Raw genomic sequence first — 24,054 nt, forward strand, 5'->3', positions numbered from 1 at the left:
CGTGATAAGTATAGATATGTTGGTTATTTATAATTTTGTGTAAGACTAGGATAAAATTTTCGGTTTTTCTTCTAGTATCACCCAATTATTTCTAGCATTTTGTTTGCCTGTTTGTTGGCTGCAGCAATTTAGACTAATGCTTTCAGGGAATATTTGAAAGTAATTTCATAATGGGAGAGCTAAGAATAATAGACAGTGCAAACTGACTGAGTTTCCCTCTAAAATGGCATCATTTTATATTGTCCCACAGTGCCACTAGAGTAAGAAATCTCTCTTTTTCTCAGGGATTGGAGGATGGGAGGGTTCTGGGTCTCTGATTTCATCAGGATAAAAAACTCTTAAGGTACAAAGTCCCTCCAGTGATACAGATCCCTAACATCTGCAAGAGTCTTAGTGAGCTGCCTAGGGCACTGAGAAGTTAAGTGTCTCAAGATGCTACCTTCTCAAGAAATTATTACTGGATTAACTAAGGCCTAACATATAACACAAAGTTGATGTGACTTAGAAGATCCTTGCCTCCTGATTAGCTATATTTAGTTTGGCTGTCAGTTCTTCCTTTAGTCTTTCCATCTGCTGTTTAAGCTGAGTTTTATCTTCTTCCAGTTGTAGTTTTTCTTTTTCATATTGTTCTTCTAGTTCCTTAGGGAAAAAAATTGGAAAATTACAGTTAAAACACGTTATTGGGGAGCAAGTAATAAAAACACATTTTACCTTGTTTTACATTTTGACATTATTTTAAATTTCTAGCGTGATCTTACTCCCATCTAATACCCTAGTTCAAAGGTCATATATCTTCAGTGATTCCCTTTCCTGGGTTCTTTCCCATCTGCCTACAGGATCTCCTCAATCTTTAAAAACAAAAAATACCTTTCTTTGAAACTTCTATCCCACATAGCTCTTGTGCTCTTTTTTCCTCTCTGCTGTCAAATGTCTTGAAAAAACTGCTAAACCTAATTCCTCCATTTCCTTACTACCCATTGTTTGTTCACTACTTGGCACATGGCTACCATCTTCAACAGTCTACGAAACTGTACTCTCAAAGGTCACCAATTACCTGATCACGAAATCCAAATACTTTTTTAAAGTGGTCCTCCACTTCCTCCACCTGTCTGTAACATATAACTATGACCTCCACCTCCATGCCCCCAACCTCCACCTGTAGAAATACCACAATCTCCTACTTCTCCTTATACTTGACTCTTCATAATGGATTTTAAAATAGTAAGTCACACACACAACTTTCTTGTCTGTGAATTTAATTATATTAAATTACATAAAACATATCAGCCTGTTGTCAATTAAGGGGCAGATGATATGTTTTCCTAAGCCACCTCATCATATGGGAGCAGATACCTTCCTCAGGAACATTTCTAGAGTGCTTTCACCCTTAATGCCTTCTTTCTATTTTTCTATACATTGAAGAACTCACATTCTAGTATGTAATGTTGCATTATTCAGCCCCAGAGAAATAAATTTCTTAGGATTTTTTTTCCTTCCTTAGTTAATGAATTAGCATGACTAATACCAACAAGGATAAATAAAATGAAATAAAACTAAGACCTAAATGAATTTAACAGAAAATGCAAACAAAACAAAAACCCCAAACCTTGTTGGAATAAACTAATTCAACTTAGAATTATAATAACAATACTTTGATATCACAAGGAAGGAGCTATAATTTCATCAGTGTGAGTACTCAGTTCAAAGATGCAGACTGTGATTCCTCTTTAATTGATAGCTGTGGCTAAAAAAATTCATCACCCTTCACTAACCTGGTGATGTTTCTCACAAATATGTGACATTGGTTCTCAGTAAAGTAATACAAAGTTAGCCCATTCCTGAATCAATACTCAAAGCCTTCCCAATTTAAACCTACCAGAGCTTGTGCTCCACTGGCCTAGTTTCAGACAATCCTAGGCTACCTCACACCATATCCCCTATTCCTATCAGTGTCCACTGCCACATCCTCTTGCCTTGTTCATTTCTTATTGCATATTTTGATTTAGAGATCTTCTGCCTCCAAGCTTGTCATTTTATGTGTTAAAATTCCAATATTTAAATGATATAATTTCACTTTAAAAAACCACAGTTAAACTCAAATCTTTTGTAAAGGTTTTAAAGCTTCTTGGCAGCCCACCTTAAGTCATCTGCCCTTCTTATTATTGTTAAAATGCTTGTCTGCTCCTTTTTTTAAAAATTAAAACATTTTGAATGTGTGGCACTTTGTGTCCCCCTTTACCCTGGAATGCTACCTCAGGGTCAAGCTAATGTGTTTATTTATACCAGATAGTCAAATTATATGTGAGGCCAAACTACATTTAATTAAATAGCCTAACAAATAAAGTGACAAATAAAAAAATTGTCTCTTCCCCACTCCATACAACCATGGAATACACTCTGCCACTGGTTACCAGTGGGGAAGAGTATATGCACAAATACATATGCCTGGGGAATATGTACAGAGGGCATTTGTAGGGACACAGCTATGTGGCCTGGGTATATGAAGAGCATACATGTCAGGAACCCCCATGGCCAGGGCACATATGTAGAGGGCACACACTAGGAAGACATGTGACCACACATGAATACAAGTAGCCAGGGAACATTAATAGCTGGGGTTATTCTCCCTGCCTCCCTTCCTTCTCTTAGAATCCTTCCCTCCTTCAACATAATAACTTAGGAGTTACATTTTGCACAAGACCTTTCCTAATATCCTCTCTCGACAAGCTGTTAGGTCTCTCTACAAAGATTTTACTTTGTATATATTTTACATTTGCTCACCAGTAGAATGTCAATTTCTTGACATCCAAGACTTCCATTTTTGCCTGTGTATCCCTTAGCACTTAGTGGAGGGCCTTGTATATAAACATAGTCTGTGCTTTATAAATGCTTGTTGAATTGAAGACTATAAACCACCATACTCAGCTAGGATAGCCAACAAAAGTCGGAGGAATTCCACAAGAATTTTTTACTGTCTTCTTATTGATCTTGCCACAAGTCCTGCCCTGCTCCATCCTCTATATAGCTGCCAAAGTAATTTCTCCAAAGCATAGGACTATGTCACCTCACTTACCACCCTCACTCCTTGCCCTAATTCAATGACCTCTACTGGCTCTTTTTACTTTCAGAATCAAATATAAATATCTTTGCTAAATATATTAAATACTTGACTGCTTTCTTAAATAAGAGACACAGAATGCAATTTGAGATTTTTAAAAATTCTGTCATCATTATGAACTTCCTAATTTTCTGTCCTGTAATACAGAACCCATGACTTTTTGAGGGGCATAGGGTGTTTTCCATACACAAAAAAGCTCTTGTTTGTTTAGCTTTTTGAGTTCTTATCTCTTCTTTATAACTTTTGCATTTATTTTCTGACAGCTTTCATTTCTTATTGATGTCTAGGTGCCTGGTAGAAGTATCTTCTTTCACCCTCATCCTAATATATTTCTTGTAATTTATTGTAAGCCTGGTAAACATGTATGAGAACTTGTTAAAACTGCGTATAAATTAAGAGTAATTAGTTCTTTAGTGAAGGCATTGAAGATCTCTCCTATGAATAAAAAGTATTCATTTTCGCTATATAAGGATAGGCTTTTTTTTCCTTTAAAGCCCAACTATTTCCCCCAATTTCTCATCCCCAGTCATTTTCAAAACTAGCAATATTAGAATATAAAGCTAGATAAATTAAAAAAAAAAACACTTACCATCTGTAGCTTTTTCTTATCCTTATTTGCATTACTGTGGGCGGTCTCAATTGCAACATGGTGCTTCCAAGCTAATTCTTCCAAAGTCTTTGAGTGAGCTTCATTTAACTGTGCTGTTTCCCCTTCCAATCTGGTCTGCAGGTTTAGTAGTTCTTTCTCATAATATTCTTTTTGAATTTTCTTTGCTTCACTTATTTGCTACAATTAAAAATATTTAAAATGAAAATTCACTATCAACTGGTTTTTTATCATTACCATCAACATTTGACTACCATGTTATGCAGAGCATTGTAATAAGTAGTGAAGAGTAATGAGGTTGTTCCAGACAGATACTTTATCATCTACTGTCTTAAAATATAAATAATAATATGCCATATGCAAAATTCACAATTTCCGAGTAAGGAAAGGGAAAAGAACCAGTACATTGGAGTTACACATAGGTTAGTAACTCTTTTAGACGAAATGTAAAAAGTTTCTTTGAAATTAAAGAGTCCAGGCCATAAATGACCAGTTCTTATCAACACTACTGAAAATAGTCTTTTATGCTAAGTCAAGGTGCTAGCCTACATTGGTAAAGGAAGTTTCCTTACCTGGAAGTTTCCTATCTTATCAATGAAATCACAGGTCTAGTTCCTATATCTTCAGTCACATAACTTTTAGAACCATTTTATGCATGAGCATACCTTATTCCCACCCAGATACTCTGTGATCCAGTGACATTGGTCCCCTTTGCTGTTCCTCACACACAACATTCAATCTCCTGACTCCAAAAATTCTTGATGGCTGTCCCCCATAGCTGGGGACCTCTCCCTCCTCATCTCTGCCCCCTGGCTTCCTTCAAGTCCAAGTTAAAGTCCCCCCTTCTTTCTATGGGAAGCCCTTCCCAAGTCCTCAATCTTAGTGCCTTCTCCCTAAGATTACCCTCAATTTATTCTCTCTCTATATCTTGTTTGTACATATTTGGTTTGCATGTCATCTTCCCCATTAGACTGGGAGTTACTTGAGAGCAGGGACTGGTTTTGGCCTTTCTTTATATCCTCAGCTCTTTGAGCAGTGTCTGGCACATACTGGGAAGGCATTTAATAAATGTTAGTTGACTGACAAATCCTTCTTGACATGATTAACTGTGTGAATATCTCACCCCTCAAGAAAAATAGAACCCTAGTAACAAAAAAATTTTATTTTTGAAACATTTTGATTAAAAGGTAAGTAGAATGAGATTAGCTTTTATGGTGCATTTTTATTCCTTTATTACATATATACATAGTCTCCAACAATGCTGCACTTTTATAAAATTATAAAAATGATTAGGCTCAAATATACTACAGATTTCATACAGGTGTAGAATGAGGTCAATCTTTTAATCTTTTCAAAAGAATTCCAAAATTATAATTTGCAGAATATAAAGAAAACAGAATCTTTTTGCTTTGGAAAAGAAAGCTCCTCCAACCTCCTACCATTTCCAGTTCCAGAATCTGCTTTTTCTGTTGTTCATCCAGACTTTGGGTTCTGCTTTGCAAAAAATTTCTTTCTTCTTCAAGTTGGGATACTCTCTCCTTTGCCAATGATTTTTCCGACTCCAGTTCTCTTATTGTAGCCTCCTGTGACACTTGAGTAGCTTGGAGCATTCCAATATGACCTAACCCCCCAAAAATCTTAGTTAAATGATATATTTTGAGTGGCATAATCACCATTACTGATTGTATTAAACCTCAGGAGAATACAGTTTAGATCTGTATAAGGAATTATTTCTACTTTTCTTACTGTAGAAATATTCAGTCTTTTAATATTTATTGGTTACAGAAGCAGAGTTAACAACTTGGAAAACCTATTTTCATATCATTTAAGCTGTTCCTTGCACTTGAAAACTGTATAAGATACAGAAAAAAATCTAAATACAGGCATCCTCCTATGTATGTGTAGTTAACCCTCCGCAAGTAAATGGGGATAAGAAAAGTTGTATGGAACCAGCCCTAACTAGCTTGTGGGAATTTTTAGTGTGAGCATTTACACCTCAGAAATCAGCAACTGCTAAAAATCAAGACTTGATTTATTGTTTTGTTGACTGTCTAGATTTAAGAAAGTGTTAATAATGCAGATTAAATGTAAAAATGTGTGCATCCATTTTTTTTTTAATTCCCTGGAAGGGTCCAGCTGTTAAATATTTACCAGCACATCCCCTAGTATGGAGAAGCAGTATGGTATCTTAGAAAGAACAATGGACTTGAAAGTCAGAGAAGCTGGATTCAATACTACTTCCAACATTTACAAGCCAAGTACTTCAGCACTGAAGTCCTTGTTCTAATCCTGGCAAATTGCTTAGATCCTATGTGAGCTTCAATTTTCTTATCTAAAAACTAAAGCTAATAATACTTACAATATGTGTCTCACAAGGCACTTAAACCCTATAGCATTATATAAATGTGAGTTACCATTGCTCCCATTTTACAGAAGAAAAAACAGGCTCAAACAGATTGCATGATTTGCCCATGTTCACATAGCCGCTAAGTTAAGAGAGCAAGGATTCAAATCCAAGGTTCACAGGCTCACAGATGCACAGCTGGAAGTGGCTTTAGATGCAAATTAGTCCAATCTCCTCATTTTACAATGTAAATGACTTGCTCAAGGTCACACTAGTAGTCAAGATCAGAGTTGGGATTGAACCTGGTTCCTCTGAATCCAGAGCTAGTCCAACTCTAAGCCCCAGTGTCCTTTATGCTCTGCCAGGCCATAGTGATCTTAGACCTTGATTAAGAAAACCTGGCACAGAATGGCACAGACAAGGATGCCAGGAAAAAGTGCAGGAGATCAGGATATAAGAAGTAGAAGAACAGAAGGAAAAATGGAAAAAGGAAGAGAATAAAGGACAGAGGAAGTCAGATGAAAAGCATACTACTCTATACCAGATGAGGAAGAAACGAGGAAGGCGATATTTAGTGAGAGGGAAAGCAGAAAAAAATACAGAATTGGAATCACAGGATACGAATTTAAAGCCTGGCACTGCTTCTAACTACCTTTGTGGTCTTCAGTAAGTCATTCAAGTTCTCTGGACCTCAGTTTCCTCATTTGTAAAATGAAGGGGTTTGACTAGATGTGACTTAAGGTGCCTTCGTGCTCCAAATCAATGATCCCATGAAAGGAAACCTGGAATTCTTTACTGAGCACATTAGAACAAAATGAATACTAAAAATGAATGACTCAAAGAACTATTTTTTTCTCACGAAGTAAAAATGCCATATATGATTTCCCAACTTAAAATATCTTACTTTCTCTAATAAATGTTGTGGATCACTAGCAGAGGGGAACCTCCATAGGATACTATATTTTATACAAATATGAATTCAACGATTAACCAGCTGAAATGAGGCATTAAAATTTATCTACAGTATCAGATACTAGTATTATTTTCATTACTTTAAATATTTTAAAATCAGTATTATTAAAGTACAAAAACCTTATAATGTGTGCGGTTATACTATGTTTTTACACACTAACTACATTATCTGGAATTGTATTCCTCAATTATTTTAATAAAAAGTTATTGTTTTTAAAATCATATATTACCTAAAATCATTTAGAGTTTACCTGAAAATGATACACATTGCTTCATCAGAACCAACAAAACTCATTCAAATACTCAGATTCCATATCACTTAAATATAACAAGGAAAGACTAATTTCAATTTCAATTAACATAAGCATCAGTTTTAGTCTGGTAGCATACAAATAAAAATGGTCAGACATACTAGCTTTAAGGACAAGATCTGAAGCTTGTTGCTGTAACCGTTCTCTAGCAGCTGCTAGCTCACTTTCCACCTCCTTGTGTTTGCTTAGTAAAGTTATCTCTTCTTCTTTGACATCATCTAGCTGTTTCTGAAGAACCTAAAAGTCAGAAAATATTCATTATTACTAGATAATCGAGATGCTAAGCTAAATCATCATTAATTTAAATTATTCAGACTAGCACAGTTGTTGGCTAAGTCATGTTCATTTGCTCTCAAATTTAAACTTACAGGTATTGATAACCTAACTGTTCATAAATCACAAGGCTCCAACATAAAAAAAATCTATTTTAATCTTTTTTTTGCTTTCACTCAAAAACCTCTGGTTTTTAGCACAAGGCTGTGGAATTTTCTTAAAAAACTCTTGACAATATTTTTTACTAGTTCCTATACATAATTAACCTAGATTTCAAAGTCAATAGCTGAAATTCACGTGGTAGCCATAACATTATTACTGCTAACACAGAGAATGTGATTGTGTAAATTATGAAAAATAGCCAGCAAAAGTCCAGGATTTTAATGGTTTAATTTTATAATCATCAAACTACCTTTGGCACCTTGTTAAAAGTACAAAAGACAAATTATTAATTATCGGACACTAGGATTTCCCTGGGCTAGTTAGCATTTCCTTTTGGACAGGTATCTGTGACTGGGGCTGTCCCCAAGATGAGGTGGTATAGTCTTAGACTCTTAGAAGGATGCACACTTGCTCTTGTGACAATAATTTTCCCTTTAAGCTGACTGAAAAAAAGTGAGCCAATAGATTGTTTTTTTCCTTTTCAAGAAATCCAGAAATCAGAAAAGCTATCAGAGGACCTAGGTGAGGGGCCAGGGAGGAGGTAGGAGAGTGGGAGCCTCTACATGTGTACCATCCATACTGTTGCCCCCCTTATAATAATGACTGCCTTGGGATAGAGGCACATGGGAGCTACTTGTGCCTGCCCGCAGCTTTATAAGATAAGAGACCTGAAAATGGATTTTCTCAGCCCAAGAAAAGGTAACAGCTGGGACAGTGAAAAATTGTGGTGAATATTTATGGACTATCATGAGTACTTTGTGTTTTTCTATATTTGTTTATGGGCTCTAGGAATCCTTTGTATTATTTGCATATTCTGAGGGGTTACTAATCTAAAGGCTAAACTGTAACCAATGTGCATTTTTTTTTACTTGTGAGTGCCTGTATAGAAGCTGGGAACTGAGTCATCCATATTCATGGAAGCTTAGACACAACCTATACATAAGCTATATTGGGAGTTTCCCAGAGTAGACTCTAGAAGGAGACAAAATGAGTCAAAGGGATACTGATCTTTTGGGGATACCCCCAAGATAAATTATGTCTGTGTGAGCCCAGAGTTTGAATGGTCATAGGGCATGGGTTACATGTGCAAATAATATTAATTTTCACTTATAAAACAAGAAGATGTAAAAGTAATGCAAATAAAAAAAGACAGAAATAACTAGGTTTCTTCATAAATTTTGTTCTTCAGTCTAAATAAAATCAACCCACTTAAAATATTTGTAGGGAAACAATGAAGATTTTGGCTGCCAACAAGATTTAATAAAGGTAGAAATTTAAGTCCAGTAAATGGAGAATGACTAAACTTTCTTCACCTACCTTTTGAACCTCCCTCAGTTTATTTTTTCTTGTGGGTCAAATTCATTATATTCAAAGCCAGAGAAGATTTTGGGAATTTCAAACCCAGACTTTGATCTTAGTCCCAGATCCAAGGATTAAAAGAAAAAAATTTATTCTTGGTCTAAGGGCACTATCTTTGACTTTTGTTAGCTAGGTGTGGTATATCATAGGCTCTAGCTATGACTAAAGAGTCTTTCATTTGTCCTTATGAGGGAGAGGTTTTCTAGTCACTACACTCTAAAAATGACGCTGTTAAAGTGCTGCACTCAATATGCCAGCAAAACATGAAAACTCACCAGTGGCCACCGGATTGGAAAAGATCAGTTTATTTCCCAGTTCTAAAGAAGGGCAATGCCAAGGAACATTCAAATTACTGAACAATTATAGTCATTTCACACACCAGTAAGGTTATGCTTAAGATTCTGCAAGCTAGGCTTCAGCAATATGTGAAGCAAGAATTATCAGAAAAGCAGGTTTTTGAAGAGGCAGAGGAACTAGAGTCCAAATTGCCAACATTTGCTGCAAAAAAACATCTATTTCTGCTTCACTGACTACCACTAACAAAACATAATAAAATTACACAACAAAATGTGGCAAGTCCTCAAAGAGATCGGAGTACCAGATGTCTCCTGAGGAACCTGTACATGGGCCAGGAAGCAACAGTTAGGACCGAACATGGAATAACTGACTGGTTTAAAACTGGTGTCAACAGAACCTCACCTCTTGGCCTGCAGAGGCTGGAGCTGAACAGAGAGAGCAGGCAAGAACAAATGTGCAGAGATTAAGACAGAAGTTTATTTTCTATAGTGAGGGAAATGGCTTGCAAGCAAGGAAGGGAACTAGACATATGTGCTGTTCCCCACTCCCACCCCCAAAACGTTTCTTTTTTAAAAAAAATTTATTTAGCATTTTATTTTTCCCAGTTACATGTAAAAACAATTTTTAACATTCATGTTTAAAACTTTTGAGTTCCAAATTCTCTCCCTTCCTCCTTCTTCACTGCCCCTCACAGTGAAAAGGCAAGCAATTCAACATAGATTATACATGTGAAGTCATGCAAAACATTTCCATAATAGTCATGTTGTGAAAGAAAACATATACCCAAAAAAAACCCCTCAAAAAATAAAGTAAAAAGAGTATGCTTCAATCTGTATTCAGACACCATTAATTCTTTCTCTGGGGAAGGATAGCATTTTTCACCATAAGTCCTTCAGAGTTGTCTTGGATCACTGTATTGCTGAGAATAGCTAAGTCATTCACAGCTGATCATCTTACGATATTACTATTACTTTGTACATAGTACATTTAACTTTGTATCAGCTCAAGTAAGTCTTTCTAGGTTTTTCTGAGAGTATCTCGCTCACCATTTCTTATAGCACAATAGCAATCCATCACAAAGTGTGGGCAAATTTCAATACTTATACCAATGGCTATGCAGTGAGCTGTAGCCCTGACAATGAGGGGTAACAGTAACAATATGACAAGTTTGATTCATATTGGACCTTCATAACCAGAACATGGATACAGCAGGTGCTTATCTAAACTCAGAGAACATCTGGTGCTGGTCAAAGCAATACAATAAGTATGTGAAACAATTCTGGGATTTTGCTATGGCGGAATTCATCCAGAGGGTGAGTGCAAAGGATTGTTGCTATGCCAAACTCAGGGCACAGCTTACATGCTGGGTCCTACCTCTAAAAAACAGGGTGTCTCCTAACAGTACCTTGACATTGGAAAAGGAGTACAACAAGGTTATATTGTCACCATATTTATTTAACTTTTATGCAGAGTACATCATCTCAAATAACAGGATCGATAAATCAAAAGCCAGAATTATGGTTGCCAGGAGAAATAGCAACAATCTCAGATATGCAGATGATATCACTTTAATGGCACAAAGTGAAGAGGAATTAGGAAGCCTCCTGATGAAGGTGAAAAGAGGAGAGTGTCAAAGCTGGCTTGGAGCTTAACATCAAAAAACCCAAGATCTTGGCAACTGGTCCCATCACTTCCTGGCAAAGAGAGGGAGAAGAAATGGAAGCGGTGTGAAATTTTATATTCTTGGGCTCAAAGATAGCTGTAGATGGCAACTTCAACCATGAAATTAAAAAATGCTTGCTCCTCGGAAGGAAAGCTATGGGAAATCTGGTCAGCATACTAAAAAGCACAGGCATCAATCTTGTCAACAAAGGTGCATATAGTCAAAGCTATGGTTTTTCCAGTAAAAACGTATGGCTGTGAGAGTTGGATTGTAAGGAAAGCTGAGTGCTGCAGAACTGACACTTTCAACTTGTGTTACTAGAGAAGACTTTTGAGAGTCCCTTGGACAACAAGGAGATCAAATCAGGCAATACTTAAAGAAATTAACTCGGGCTATTCACTGGAAGGTCAAATACTGAAGCCGAAGCTTAAATATACTTTGCACATAATAAGAAGACAAGACCCACAAGAAGAGACTCTGATGTTGGGGAAGATTGAAAGTAAAAGGAAAAAGGGACAGCAGAGGATGAGATGGACAGATAGCATCAAGTAAACAACAAACATGAACTTGGAAAGACTTCAAAAGACAGTGGAGGATATAAGGGCCTGGTATGCTATATTCCATTGGGTCACGTAGAGCTGGACATCACTGAACAGCAACAACATTTTAGCAGTTGTCAGCTGAGATGATCAGCAAGTGGTCAGAAAGGGAAGAAATCAAGAAGCCAGTACCAGGGAGTAATGCTCTGTAGTGGCCATAAGAGTGAACAGCCCAGTACAAAGCTGAAAAGACCAATAGAGAGTTAGGGTGACTAGCAGATAAGAGACAACTAGCAGGAAGCAGTACAGATATTACTCAATACCCATGGCCCAGAGACAGTGATGTGACAACATCACCCAAATATACCAGTAACCTTGCAACATTAGAATGGAATTGACCATTGTGTATATGCCCAGGTCACAAGATACACATATGTCACCTTCACATGTATCCTATATTTGTGCCCTTCCACATGTATTCCCTAGCCACACATGCTTCTCATATGTATGAACCCATTTGTAATCCTTGTGCATGCCTTCTTCCCAATGATAGCACACATATTTGTGGGATAGTATATACCAGGTTTAGGGAGGAAATTTTCCATTGCTACTTTTCATTTATTTCATTAAAAGTTTTTGGTTTGAACTAATTGAGTCATCTAATGACTTTGTAAAAGTAAACACATCAATGGTGGTTTGTGGGCTATATAGTTCTGAATAGATGCAGATTCAGTGAGGACCTTGAACCTTTGTTCATTTTTCTGGAGGTTCTATGTGCCTAAAATGGGTACCTCAGATACTCCATATTGAATTCAACAAAATCTTTAAGTATTAAGACCATAATAGTACTTACCATAACATTGTCTTCTGCTTTACCAAGTGCTAACTGAAGCTTATGGCATTTTTCATGAAGACTTCCAGTTTCATCCTGTGCCATTTGTAACTCTGTCCTAAGGTTAATTATGGTTTTACGTAAAACTGATTCTTGATTCTGAAGCTCCCTTCTCAGATCTGCTTCTTTTTCTTTGCTAGCATGGAGGCTGTCAGCTGTAAAGTGCTGGGACCGTTTCAAAGTATCAAGTTCATGTTCATAGAAGGACTGAGCTTTACTCAGCTTGCCTTCATAATCCTCAATTAGTTTTTTCCTTTCAAGCTTTAATTCTTCAAGTTTTTTATTTAAACCTTCCACTTCAATTCTGTGCAGTTCTTCTACCTTTTCCTGCCCCTTACTTAACGAGGCACTGTGACACTCCTGGGTCTGAAGAAGTTCTTGGATTTCCTGTATATGTTCAGCTTTCAAGTTATCCAGAGCCCTCAATTTATCTTTCTCAAACTGTACTTGTAGCTGTGAAAAGCTCTCCAACTTCTCCTCAAACTTCTTTCTGATCTCTTCGACTTCTCTAGCCATTGTTAGCACACGTTGGACATGTTGTGCTTCTGTACAAATGTGCATGTCTTCCATTCTGTGTTTGTAAGCTTCAAACTCAGTCAAAGCCTGATGTTTCATCTTCTTGTGACCTTCTAGTGACTCTTCTAAAACTTGAATCTTTCGTTTCAGGTCTGATTCCTCTGTGAGTTTACTTTTATACTGCAAAATCTTTTCTCTTGTTTCTCCAAGAATTTGTTGAATTTCCTCTTCATGAGCATCTCTAAGGGCTTGAATTGAAGATTCATGCTCATCATTTTTAGTGTTCAAAGCATATATTACCTGCATTTTTAAGTGGAGAAAGAAGGGAAAATTATTGAGATAAATAAATTGAAATTTTCAATTGCCTAATTCTTTTATGCAGTTTAACAGTTTTCATGCACATATTTTAAAAATTGTTATTTTCACAAGTACCTGATACTGTCTCCCTTCCCATCTTCAGAGGACTGCATCATCCTCAGGTATCCTCTGCTCTCTTTTGAATCTTTAACTATCAATGGATTCATCCCCTACTGCCTTTAAACATATTCGAATCTTCTCCATTCTTAAAAAAGGACCCTTCACTAGAGCATACCCCAAGTTATCATTCTTTATCTCTTCTCTCTCTTTCTTATCTACACTTGATGCCTCCATTTCCTTTCCTCTTACTCATCAACCCTTTCCAACCTGACTTTCAACTTTATTTGACTGATATTATAGTTCTTAGTCCTCATCCTTCTTGAACTATCTGCTTGCTACATTTCACATTATTGACTTCTCTTTCTCCTTTTGGACACTCTCTCCTATCTGGGTTTTTGTGACACTGTTCTCTTTTAGTTTATGTACTAATTGTTTTACTACTCCTTACTCTTCTTTGTTCCTCATAGATACCACATCCCGAGTTTTCACTAAGATTCCGTCCTGGGCATTCTTCTCTTTTCCCTCTATTCTACCTTTTTTTGTAACCTCATTAGCTCCTCATGGGCTTAACTATAATCTCTTTGCAGATGACTCATAGATCAACATATGTAGCAACAGTCTCTCCCCCTAAGCTTCAATCTCAGATCAACAAGTGCCTGATAGACATTTCAAACTGATCATCTCTGAGACATCTTGACACAACTCATTATCTTTCCCTCTAAATCCTCCTTCTTCCAAACTTTCCTATTTCTGTTGAAGATACTACCATCCTTCCACTGTGGCTGGTTCATTATCTTGGCATTATCCTCACTCTCCCTAATTCCACATATCCAACAAATTGTTAAATAATGTCATTTTTTATCTCCATCTCTTGAAATCCTCCTATCCACTCATATAGCCACTGCTTTAATGAAGAGCCTTATAATTTTTCAACGAATTATTCTAACAACCTCACATTTGTCTTCATTCCAATTCATCTTTCAAACAGAATGATTTTCCTAAAGTGCATGCCTGAATACACAATCCTTGCTCAATGAATTCCAGGTGCTTCCTAATATATGTAGAATCACATATAAATTTCCTTATCTGGCATTTAAAGCACTCTGTAAAGTATCTCCAATTTACCTTAAAAAAAAGCCTTATTGCATACAATATTCCCCCTTCATTTGCTCTGTGGTCCATACACTGGCCTTTCTACCATTCTGCCATTTCCGGAGTTCTACCAAATGCAATCCATGCCCTGTCTCTTTACCATATTGTTCCCGCATACCTGTAAAGTATTCTCTTCTTCCTTATCACTTCCTCTTGGAATACCTAGTCTTCTTCAAGACCCAGGTCAAGTGTTACCTTCTATATGAGGCCATTCCTGTTCACTCCTTCCCCCCTACTAGTGCCCTTCCCATTCAAACCATCTTTTATTTACTTTATCTATACCTATATCGATAAATGTTGCCTCCTAGATAGAATGTAAGCAGCAACCATTTCATTTTCATCATCTGCCTCTATGCTTTTTGCAAAGCTGTTCCCTAGGCCTGAAACGCTCTCTCTTCTCACCTCTGCCTCTTGGAATCCTGTGCTTCTTTAAAGATTCAGCTCAAGAACCATCTACTCTAGGAGGCATTTTTTGGTGCACCACTCTTACCTTCAAATGCTTTCCTCTCCAAGGTTACCTTGTCTCTGCTGTGTGTGTGTGTGTGTGTGTGTGTGTGTGTGTGTGTGTGTGTATTTAACACACCTATATATGTACATTCTGTCTCCCTTGTCAGATTGTAATTTCCTTGAGGGAAGAGACAATTTTAATTTCATCTTTGTGTGCCAGTACTTAGCACAGTGCCTGCCACATAGTAGAACTGTAATAAATGTTTGTTGATTAACTATGCATTCAAAGTAAACAAGAAACTTTACTTCATGAGAAACTTGGTAATCTTATACTGTGGCATTTATAATAGACATTTGCAAAAAAATCCACTGCTAACTATAGCCTATGTGTCAACACTAGATGGATAATGAAGTAGACAAATTCTACAAAGAACTCAGTAAACGAATCTAAATTGCGTCGGCATATACCTAATAATGTAACTTCTTAGCCACCATTTTTGCAAACCACATTGACTGTATTTTGGCCATAAGATACCTGGAACTACCCTGGGCTCTAAAAGGTGAGCTTTTGCCTCATGGAGCCTGGAAACAAGATTCTAAGTCAATTCCTGGATACTGTGTCCAAACTAAGATGCTGAACATATCCTCCCACACCTTCTAGCTCCCCTTTGTGTGTTGTCTTCTATCTATAGATAGGAAATGACTAGTTATTGGAGTCTTTTCTAAATCAGTTATTTATGTATAGTCAGAACATTGACTTATTTAGAGAAAAGATCAAAATCAACATACAATCAGAAGAAACCATAAAATATGATGTATTATTATTAAACATAAAATTTAAAAAGCCCATTTTAATATCAGTATTATTATGGTAATGGTACATGGCTGCAAATTATGGAATTCTACAGCATGTAAATAATTAATATTGCAGAATATGTCAGTACAACTTACTATATGCTTAGAACTCATAAGACATTAAACATGTCCTTTACAAATCACACAGCAATAAAAACTATAATTAATAAAGGAAATCAGAAGAAAAAGCTAAAACAAATAGATACTAAACAATGTAATAATAAGAATGAGTGGGTCAAAAATAAATAATAAAATAATAATTAGTTAATAAATAATATGTGCATATTTATATAATATTAAATTATAACTAAAGCAATCCTTAAAAGAAATTTTACATTCTAAAAGGAGATTTTGCATTTCTAAAAAAAGAGCTCAATCTTTTGTCAGTTTTTTTTTTTGGCGATTAAGTGACTTGCCCAGGGTCACACAGCTAGTAAGTACCAAATGTCTGAGGGTGGATTTGAACTCTCCTGAGAGCTCAATCTTTTGATTGAAATCAAACCAGGAAATAAAAATTTCCTAAATAAGAACAAAAATAGATATTCTGAAAACCAAAGGAAATAAAGTTTTAAAACATGACTACTGAACTGCTAAATAAAGAACAAAAATAAAATTCTGAAAACCAATAAGAGATAAGAAAAATGGAAAAAAAAACTATTAAGATGATAAAACTAGGAATTGGTTTTTTGGAAAGGACTAATCAAATAGACAAACCATTAAGTAATTTAAGTTTTTTTTTTTTTAAGATGAGAGCCTTTTAAAAGAGCCTCAAAATCAAAATAAAAGGAAATTTTAAAAATCATCAGAAACTATTATATGCCAACAAAATAAACTAAATCACATAGATGAACAGTTACAAAAATATAATATACTCAGGCTAGCAGAAGAAATAAAAACTTTAAATAAAAGAATCTTATAAACAGAAAATGAACACGCCATAAATGAACTCCTAAAAAAACCCAGATCCATATGAGTTTACAAGTAGTTTCTATCTAACATTCAAAGACCAATTAACTCCAATAATGCATAATATTTTTTTTGAAAAACAGAGGAAGGCACTTTACAAATTCCTTCTATGATCCCCATTTTGTAGATGAGGAAACTCAGCCAAATAGCTGAGAAAGGTCTGAGGCAGGATCTGAGCTCAGATCTTCCTGACTCCAGGCACAGGGCTCTATCCACTTTGCCACCTGGTATATGTTACTCCGTATGCCAGGAACCATATGTTAGTACTCGAGAAACAAAAAACAAAATGAAAAACTCCCTTGACTCAAGTTTATGTTCTACTGGGGATCTATCATAAAAAGACCTCCCAATAATGAGTAATAATTACCCTTTCAATTGTTAAAATGACACGTCAGAAAAATGTCCAAAAATACATTTGTGACATTTTTTTCTCTAAGATGAATGCTTAAATTTAATTTAATCTAAAATTAATTTTTAAAAACTGTTTCTACCAAGATCATTTTTACAACATGGAATATAGCATTATTTTTTTCTTTGACAATAATTTAAGATTCAGGTTTTTGTCTACCAAAAAGAACAATAATAATGTTAATGCTAGCACACTGACTTGTATGAGATTTGGACATAAAGTTTTTAAAATAAACAAAAAAAAATTTTGAAACATTTTTTTAAAAGGAAAAAAACCACCTGGAAAACAGCAGTAACTGGTTTACAATCATACTTTCTTGCTGAACTGAGTCATACTGCCACAAGAAATAGTCTGCAGTCTCTTGTAACACATTTAAAGAGAGAAGAAAAAAGGCAATTCAGCATAACCAGAAGCCCTTTTCAAATGCTTTTTCTTTCTCTGCTCCTGTGCCCTCTGTTTTTTTGAGTTGGGGAGGGCATGAGAGAGGAGAAGAGTGGGCTGCTTGTTCTTTATTGACAGAATTTGAGCAAAGTTGAATCAATTCCTTGGCTTCTTTTTCTTTTGCCATCTTGCTGTACTTGCAATTTGCTAATCTGTAACTTCTTGATTCCATATGAGCCAAAAAACTCTTTTCTAACGAGCTTTACTCAGCTCTTTAGTTAATATTGATTATTTTATCCCATTTGTCCTTCATAGCTAAACAGGGTACTAGTCTGACATATCTGAATTCCAAATACGATCCACAGTATGAAGAAAATCTTAAGGAATGTACATGTCTTTTATTTAAATGTAATTTTTATTTATTTATTTATTATTTAGGTAAAAATACATAGAAACTTACTAAGAGTCCTCATTGTTAGGTAATATCTGAATATGACTCAATAAATGCATATCAATAAACAAGTATATTCATTGCAAAATATTTACTCTATATACAGTGCTTAAACTATGGATGGGGTCATGACCTATGCTAAAGGGGTCATGAGTGGAAAAACTTTAAGAAGCCCTGTAAACCATATCTATCTTAATTATACTTTTGCTATTGTACGTCACATAAATAACTGAAATACTAAGCTTTAGATCGAATTAGCACCTAAAGAAAAGTTTAATACTAAAAGTAACGCCCAATTTAAGAAAACCTGATATATCAACACACAAAAGTACAAAATACATAAATTAAAAGGGGTATATAATTAGTATACTCTGCTACCAGATGACTGATGGGTGTCTTTATTATGACTTCATGATCCAACAGTATGGCAATCAGAGAAAGGGCATTTTCTACTCAGTTATTCATTTTATAAAATTGTTCAGAAAATACAATTCTTTCATTAAAATAGCCAATTATAACTATTTCCTTGTATTACTAATTAAAAAAATATAAACAAAGCTGTTGCACAATTAGAACAAGATTTTAATACAAATATCTACATATCACTTAGTGACTTTACGCCAGGTATTGAGAAGTTCCCTTATCTCCCCTGCACCAAACTAGATTATCCCCCATATTTTCTTCCTTTCCCCAAATCTCTAACAGAGAAATAGACAGCCATCCTTATCATCAAAGACAGGCCCTTAAGTTGTGCCCTTAATCTTATCCCATTTCCTCTGGGAGTCTGCCCCAATCATCATCCTTTTCTCTCTCATCTTTCCTTCTTTCTTTCTTTTTCTTTTTTTTGTATTAAACATTTATCAATTTATTTATTTTTAGTTTTCAACATTCACTTCCACAAGATTGAGTTCCAAATTTTCTCCCCATCTTGCCCCTCCCCCACCCCAAGATGGTGTGCATTCTGAATACCCCTTCCCCTAATCTGCCCTCCCTTCTGTCACCACCCCCCTCTCTTATCCCCTTCCCCTTCTATTTTCCTGTAGGACAGGATAGATTTCTATTATCCCATTGCCTGTATATCTTACTTCTCAGTTGCATGTGAAAACAATTTTTAACATTTGTTTTTAAACTTTGGGTCCCAAATTTTCTCCCTTCCTCCCTCCCCACCCACCCTCACTGAGAAGGCAAGCAACTTCATACAGGTTGTACATGTGTGGTCATGCAAAACACTTCCATAGTATTTACTTCTTTATTATCTGTTGGATCTTTCTCTACTTTGTTCAACTCTTCAACAAGTGGACCTGCTGATGGGTGAGGTTTCTCCTTGGGCTCTGAAGGAATTCAGGAGAGAGAAATTCTCCAATAATTTTAAGGACACTGGAATTCTTAGGAAGAGTTTTCCAAAACCTGCTATTTCTACCTCCTGACGTCCCATTTTTTTACCCTTTACAATTTGGGCTTGTATCTCCACCAATACACTGAAACTGTATCCTTAATGGTTAGCAGCAAATGATCTCTTAATCACTTAATTCAATCACTTTTTTTTTTGTCTTTATCTTCCTTGACCTTTCTTTAAAATCTGATGGCTCTGATCACCACATCTTTTACCCGCCTCCCAGTCTTCAGAAATCTTTTCAGTTTTCTCCTGGTTTTTCTACTATCTATCTAACTGATCATTGGTCTCCTTTAACATCCATCCCCTTCATGGTGAGCCCTCCTATTTCAGATTTTTATTGCCTCTTACCTAGATTATTAAAAGTCTTCTAATTGTTCTCCTTGCTTCTAGTCTCTGCTGCCCAATTTATTCTGCACACAATTGCCAAAATCATCTTTCTAAGGTGTAAGTGGGTCATGGTCTCAAAAAGTTTCAGTGGCTCCCTACTGTCTTTAGGATAAAATATAAACTCTTCAGTCTGGCATTCTGACCTCTGACAATCTGGTTCCAATCTCACCATCTTTTGATCTCCCACTTTGCATCCCTTACATTTTTGTCAAATTGGACTATGAGCTGCCCCTTGAATTAGACATCTATACCAGTCTTCGTCTCTGTGAATTCACACAAGTAGTCTCTCATGCCTTTATAACAGGTACTTAAGTAGGAAAATGTCATTTCCCAAGACACCTGTGCTTACAGCACAAATATTCATTGTAGAAGAGCAAGGACTCTATTAACCATAATGACTTATATCAGGAGTAAACCAAAGGATCCAGGGGATCACCTAACTAAATTGAGGCTAAAGGTAACCATTATAAAGACAGAATTTGAAGCCATGTACTAAACACCATGTGAATCAAAACTGCTGATTAAGCCTTGCATGTTAAACATCATTAACAGCATTCTTTAAATTGTGACAAACAATATCTGAAAATTGCATACTGTGTCCACATATCTCCTTGTATGGAATATTATTTTCAGCTTATAATCCAGATCACCTGATGTTTGATTTTACTTCTTCATTTTATGTCACAGATACTAGTTTTGGAAATTGCTTGTAATCAAAGCTCCTGGGCCAAAAGGGAAAAACTGTCAGTTCAACAGCTCTCCCTGTAAATGCTTGTAATAAAAACAAACAATGTCTCTGCCTGACATTACGCAAAACAGAGAGTGAAGCTTGTTTCTTCCACATCACCTATATCTGTCAGAATCATTATCTTCCTTTGAGGCTCAGGTTAGGTACTGTCTACTGATGCAGTTTGAGAGGTTCAGGGTCCCCGCCCCCAAGCACTGAAGTATAGGGCAGGGTTGTCTGGAATGAATTCACAGACTTAAACAATCTTTAAGTCAAATTGGCAAAAAGTTTATTATAATGCTAATATGGTGGGCAGAGCTCCCTAGGGAACTTGTAACCTAATGGGAATGAAGCTAAAGCTTATAGAAGAAAAATAGTGGATTATGTACCAAGGATGCTAATTAGGTGATAATATACAACCTTAGTCACAGATGTTATTTACTACTGGAAACTGGGGAGGTAGTTCCTAAGGGGTGTAATTTTAGTCTGTTTTATATCTGTGACAAGATTTCTTCAGAAGCTGATGTTTATAACTTGACCTTGACTTGTAAAGGGTAACTGTGGGAATCAGGACATGATAGTTTTGTTGATACAAGATAGTCTAGTTCATACAAGGTAAATTCTACAGAGGTCAGTTTGTTTTTGTAACAGGGAGAAAGGGTGAAATAGTTCACCTCACTGGGCCCACTCATGAGTTATTGCCAGAGATAGGTGTTTTGAGGCTAAGGAGAAACATGAATTTGCAAGTGGGGTCCAAGTACAAGCACCCCATTACTACCTCTGTGAAGCTTTTCCTGATCCCTCAATTATCAGTATTTTTATCCTCTTCAAACTTCCCTATACAATTCTCTTCATTAGGAAGATGATCAATAAACATTTTAAATGGTAATTTTATTTACTACTTCATAACTTTTCTCAATTACTAATTAATTGTAATGCTGGTTTTCACTCAGGCTTTCTTTCACTCTATTTTAAATCTTTTAATTTACAACCAACAACTTCCTTGAAATATCTTCTAGCTTTGCTTCTCTCTCCAGTTTAGACTAAAAAAACCCCTGTAGACATTTCCCCAAGCTTCCAGACACTTCCGTCAAACCTACATTTAGTCCATTCCTTCTGCCTTGCTGAAGCTCAGAGCTAATGAAAGAGGTAGCATTTTGAAAGGTTCCTTCCTTTCCTTCTACTCTCCCTTGCCTCAACAGTGAAGCTGAATAAAGGAAAAAAAAATAGCACAGGCAAGCGATCACAATGCTGCATGGATCTATTCCTTAATATCTATTCATAATCACTAGTTTTTCTCACAGCTAGCTTCTAATTTTTTTCTTTTTTCTTAGAATTTCTCTATACACTTTTCCTTTTTAATCAATGCAACTAAAAAAAATTCCAACAACAAATGGTGATTCCCTTAAAAACTGCTATAGATTGCTTTCTATAACTCCCTGTCTTTGAGTTTCCAAGTTACCATTTTAGCTTTTCAGAGTACAACTTCAAAAAACACAAAAACCTTTCTCTGAATTTCTACACTACTTGGTTTTACAAATATCATGTGGCACTTTATCATATGTTATTGTGTATTGCAGTTATTAGTCTGTGTATCTTTCCCCCCCCACTAGACTGTAAACTCCTTTGGTACACTATGGATCATCCAAAACACAACACATACATATAGCAAACACTCAACAGACACATACTTGTTAAGTGAATGAATTAGTAACAAGTTTTTTTAATATATAAAGTGGTCACACCATAAGCAGAAAACCTCCCAATGACACTCGTGAAGGTGATAAAGAAATTTATGGATTTTACAGAGGAGTTGTAGAAAAAAAAAAGATTTGAACATTAAAGGACAACAAGATAAGCAATTATTTCTGACTTTGGAATTCCTGACATAATAAACATCTTAAGGAATTTGGGATTCCTTATGTAATGGCAATGATTCAGAAGGTAATACTTTTAGATATATGTATGTGTATATGTGTATATATACATATGTATACGTATACATGTATATGTATGTACGTGTGTGCATACACACACACACCCCTTCATGTATACATATATACTATTTCAAGAGATTTTTAACCTCATATATCCAATCAGTTGCTAATCTTGCTATGTCTTCTGTTTCCTATTTGACTAATCCTCAGTCTCTTTGATGATAACTCTTCTAACCTCACATCACACTAGGTCAGGTCTTCACCATTTTTCACTTGGACTATAACAGACTCCTAATTGGTCTGCCCTGGCTCAAGTCTCTCCTCTCTCCAACCCATCATCCTCTTCACAGCTGCTAAAAGTGATTTTCCTAAGCACAGGTGTGACTCTGACACCTCTTCAGATTCCAGTGGCTCCATATTACTTCTAGGGTCAAATACAAATTGCTCTGTCTAGAATTTTAAGCCCTATACAATCCAGCTCCTTTTCAGCTTTATTTTACATTCACTACACACTCTTCAGTACAGCCATATTGGCCTCCTGGCTCTTCCTTGCACATCTCCCATCCCCATGACTTTGGATAGGCACCCCTCCCCCCATTCCTGGAATGCACTCTCTTCTTGCCTCTGTTTGCTAGAATACTTAGTTTTCAAAGCTCAGCTCAAGTGCCTTAACACATGAGGTCTTTCCCAATCCTCTTAGATGCTAGTATCACCTCACTTCCCAAAAAAACCCTACCCTGGATTTATTTCTTTCCTTCTTCCCCATATTTAAGGAGACAGTATTTATATACATGTAAAGTGTATACACATGTACTTATACATGTAAATATAGTCACCTTACTAGATCAGAAGTTCCCTGAAAGCAGGGAATATTTAATTTTTGTATCCCCCACGCCTAGGAGGAACTTAATAAATGCTTTAAAAATTTTTTTAAATTATCTCAAATATATTATTTTTATATGGGAATACTGGAAAACTGCTGACACTACTAACCATGAAAAACTAGAAAATAAGTTATTAAAGTGCTAAAAAGATCTACTATAAGGAATTGTCATTTATAAGTACATCCTACAATATGGAATCTGACTGTTGTGGTGGGATACTAGTTTATAACATCCAAAATATCATGATTTTGTCTTTCATTTGGATTCTCACCAAAATTATTAGACCTAACACCGCTTTAACACAAAATAATTTTCTATAGTCCCTGAAAATGGAAAGATTATTATCCAATAGGAAAAAAAATCCAAAATTCATTATGCCTTTCCTCCCTGTCACCCCACCTCCCACTTCAAGCTTAAAAAATGTCTTAAAAGAGATTCTATACTTTTTGGGGTGGATTAGGGAGGGACATAAGTATTCTTTCCAGACAAGTAACTTCATATCTTATCATAATTAGTATCTAAAAACTATTTAAATTAAGCTTTTGACCAAAAGCTATGTGCCCCAAAGTGGGTTTCTTAATGTTTGTTCATT

General features: G+C 35.9%; 1 protein-coding gene across 3 annotated transcripts in view; it reads right to left on the bottom strand.

Annotated features, from left to right (window-relative positions):
- FAM184A (family with sequence similarity 184 member A) overlaps positions 1-24,054 on the bottom strand; it is a 111,517-nt gene that overhangs the window by 50,742 nt on the left and 36,721 nt on the right. For all 3 annotated transcript variants that reach the window (XR_003567917.1, XM_027848536.1, XM_027848535.1), the window contains exons 2-6: positions 12,499-13,353; positions 7,454-7,589; positions 5,165-5,346; positions 3,708-3,905; positions 517-639 (exon numbers count right to left, since the gene is read on the bottom strand). Coding sequence is in view for 2 of the 3 variants with exons in the window: in XM_027848536.1 (XP_027704337.1) it covers positions 517-639; positions 3,708-3,905; positions 5,165-5,346; positions 7,454-7,589; positions 12,499-13,353 (1,494 nt within the window). In the remaining variant the exon portion in view is untranslated. The remainder of the gene's footprint in view (positions 1-516; positions 640-3,707; positions 3,906-5,164; positions 5,347-7,453; positions 7,590-12,498; positions 13,354-24,054) is intronic.

Source organism: Vombatus ursinus, unplaced genomic scaffold, assembly GCF_900497805.2.
Source record: "Vombatus ursinus unplaced genomic scaffold, bare-nosed wombat genome assembly UNPS02006779.1, whole genome shotgun sequence".
NCBI classification, from domain to species: domain Eukaryota; kingdom Metazoa; phylum Chordata; class Mammalia; order Diprotodontia; family Vombatidae; genus Vombatus; species Vombatus ursinus.